At 48.0% G+C, this 3,631-nt stretch overlaps 1 protein-coding gene across 1 annotated transcript; it reads right to left on the minus strand.

Moving 5' to 3' along the window:
- Positions 1-256: 256 nt before the first annotated feature.
- LOC109771594 (uncharacterized) lies at positions 257-3,192 on the minus strand. Its single transcript, XM_020330291.3, has one exon. It carries the CDS (start codon positions 2,784-2,786, stop codon positions 468-470), a length of 2,319 nt encoding a protein of 772 aa, XP_020185880.1. The 5' UTR covers positions 2,787-3,192; the 3' UTR covers positions 257-467.
- Between the last annotated feature and the right edge of the window lie 439 nt (positions 3,193-3,631).

Here is a 3,631-nt window from a genome sequence, read left to right on the forward strand (position 1 = left end):
GAGAAAACGCCGTGCATCAACCCTCTCACAGTTGTTAAACAGGCTATTTCATATCTGGTTTGTGTTGCACTCCTTGGTCAAGCCTTCATGTTGCATAAATTAATGCATAAGCACCGAGTTTGGGTATTCCCAGAGGCAACTAACCAAGTATTTTGCCACAAACTTGGATACGCTGGATAGGCCTAATATGACACACACATATCCAAACTTTCCAGATCAGCGTTACGCCATCTTCATCACAAAAAGAGGGAACCTCATATGATGCTCAGCGCGCAGGCCCAGGCTTATTATTTTAATTACGAACATGACATCAGCAAACAGCAACAAAAGGAATTAATATTGATAAAAAAAGCGATGAAATATCTGCATTTCCAGAAAAGGCAGGTGGGGCAATGTCATTGTGTCAGCTATGAGTGAATGCCACCTTGTTTTCCAGTACGAAGTTTCAAGTAATACTATATCAATTGTCAGCCCAACATCTCAGGAGGCTGGTACTTTACCGGAAGCAATTTTACGTGCTCCCTTAATTTGCCTCTCCTTGAGAAGAGAGATACTATTAACGAAACTGTTGAAGCTTCAAGTGACAGCTCTTTCGCATCAAGTTTAGCAAGATAAGTTGCAGCCTTTACAACTGCACCTTTTTCCAGCAACACCCTGACTACATGATTTAGCAGCCTGCAGTCAGGAGCACAGCCAGCCTTCTCCATTGCTAAAAACATATCATCAGCCTCTGCCAGCAACCCTTCTTTTATGAAATTCGTCATCATTACAGTGTAGGTCACAACAGAAGGCACCAACCCAATGGCTGGTATAGTAGCAAACAAATCCTTGGCTTCTTCAATTCTCCTAGTTTTAAACATTGCAGAAATCATGGTATTGAATGTTATGACATTAATCTTCACGTTCGTTGCACATAATTTTTTGAACAACTCTATTGCTTCACCAGTGCAATTGTTTCTACAAAGTCCATGAAGAACTATGTTGTATGTGCGAACGTCCACTGGTAAGCCACTTTCAACCATCGTATTGAATTTTTCCTTTGCAGAAACTGTTCTCCCGGAGCGAAACAGCCCATCAAGTATAATGCTGTACATAATAGTCGTGGGCTTAACCCCGCTGAGTGACATTTCCCTGAAAAGACTCAATCCATCGGCGATCTTGCCAATTTTACAGTAGCCATTAAGAAGTATAGCATACGTAATAGCATCAGGTTGGAGGCCAGCAGACTTCATAGCATCAAGTACTCTCAGTGCTTCCTCCACCTTGCCAACAAGGCAATATCCATCCATCAGTGAATTGTACATAATAACATCAGGTTGATGACCAATACCTACAATGAAGTCAAACATATCTTGTGCCTCCGTTACCTTTCCTTCTTTGCACAGGTTGTTTATTATAGAATAGAAGAGAACATTGTTAGAACACAGACCTCTATTAATTGTTTCAGAGATCAATTCCTTGGCTTTCACAAAATCGCCATGAGAGCAAAAACCCAGAACCAGACATTGGTAAATGCCTATATGAGGTGAAACTCCTTGATTGATCATCTGATTAAATTTATCCATAGCAGCAGCCATCTTACCCATTTTGCAAAGTGAATCCATTACTACTAGATAGTCAACTACATCTGGGTTTACTCCTTGTTGCTTCATTACTTCGAACATGTGCATAGCCTCATCCATCAGCCCACGTTTAGAATATGCATTGATCAGTATGTTGAAAACATGGTGATCAGGTACAATACCATTCTGTAGCATCGAATTGATGAGACCAGTCATATCATCGAAGCATCCTTCTTTAACATACCCATTAAGCATAATAGTGTAGGAGACAATATTAGGTTTGTGGCCCTTTGCAGCCATGGAGTCAAAAATATCTCTAGCTTCCTTTGTCCTTCTATGCTTGCAAAGTGAATCCATAAATGAGTTCAACGTGACAGCATCTGGTCGAACACCAACACTTACCATATCTTTGAATACCCTAACTGCTGCCTTCCACTGACCCAAAGTAGAATATCCATGGATCAGACTGCTATATGTCATGACATCGGGTCCAATGCCTTGATCAACCATTTGCCGAAGGACCACTTCTGCCTTGTCCATGGCTCCGCACTTGCTTAGTGCATCGATAATTGAGGTGTAGATGACCACATTAGGTTGAACTCCCAGTTGGATCATCTCATGGAAGAGATTGCACGCTTTGTCTACTTCACCTTCTTTAAAGCAGCCGTTGATTACAATGCTGTAGGAGAAGACATCAGGCGCACAGTCCAGTTCGGGCATCCGGTGGAGCAGCAGATCCAAAGCCTCATTTGAGCGCTTGGCCTTGCAAAGCCCCTTGAGGAGGTTGTTGAAGGAGATGACGTCCAAGCGCAGCCCCAACCTGATGAGGCGACCGAAGAAGGCAACCACCAAGTCCGGGCGGCCTGCGCGGCAGCAGCAGTCCATGAGGATGGAATAGGTACAGAGCGTGGGCGACACCACCCGTGCACCAGCACCTTGGGACATGCGGTTGAAGAGGGCAATGGCAAGGCCGGGGCCATCGCTGCAGGCAGATGAGGGCGGAGCACGGGCTAGTGCGGCAAGAAAGTTGTTCAGCCCGCGTTCGGGGACGGCGGCGGCTTGGCTCAGCAATTCGTCGAACAGGTGGTGCGCGTCCTGCTGGCTTAGCGTTCTGGCGCGCACACGCTCCGTGGCAGCAGCCAAAGCGGCGACGGGAGCTCGTGGCTTCCGTAAAGAAGACTTGAAGGAGGAGGCGAAGACGGAGGACAGGCGGGCGGTTGGCATTGCTGGCCGTCTCCAGCCGAGCTCGGCGCGCAAGTGCTGCGGGTCTCGCCCTCTGGGGAGACTGACCGGCCGTGCGTGTGTCCCCTGACGAGGCGCACCGGCACCGCGCTCGGGTGGCGTCACCTGCGACGCTCGGCGCGCGCGCGCACCAACCAGCCTCTCGGGGGAACCGGTCGCCGCCGCCGCCGCCGCGGGTTGCAATCAATGCCGACCGCGCTCAGTAGCGGCGACGAAGAGGAGACCCCGGCGCCGAGCGGAAAGCGCGGGAGGAGCAGCTCACCTCCGTCAATGAGGACGGGAGCGCAGGAGGCAGGACCGGTGGGTCTGGCCGCCGGCGAGCGGCCCCGGAGTCGGCTGACGAGTCTGGAGAGTCTGGACGGGAGAGGAGGGAGGACTGGGGGAGATGAATCTGTGCCGTTGGATCCTTCCTCTTTTCTTTACGGAGGATGGCAAGCTGTATTCAAAAAAAATAAAAATTGTTGGAAAAGCTCTGTTAGTTCACAAGGTTAGCATGTATAATCAGTAGAGGTTTTGGCATGCATCAATTGGAGTCTCTATAAGTACAGCAGTAAATAGAAATTTCGCTGGTCTTGCTTCCGATCTAAATCGGCAGAAACTCCATCGAAACTCTATGAGTTCATATGAAATCCTAGTATAGAAACTTCACTGCCTCGCAAGTTCTGCACTTGGCTCACTCTGCTACTTCCATGGGCGCTTTGCTGACCTCTGTAAAAATAAAGAGTCATTATTCTTTTCGGTTCCCCCTGTTAAACCATGTTCTTCTTCCACTTTGTACACACGAAAATCATAACTATGACAAGAGACTGGATCAAGGACGATGCAGC

This window comes from Aegilops tauschii, chromosome 2 (assembly GCF_002575655.3).
Source record: "Aegilops tauschii subsp. strangulata cultivar AL8/78 chromosome 2, Aet v6.0, whole genome shotgun sequence".
Taxonomy (NCBI): domain Eukaryota; kingdom Viridiplantae; phylum Streptophyta; class Magnoliopsida; order Poales; family Poaceae; genus Aegilops; species Aegilops tauschii.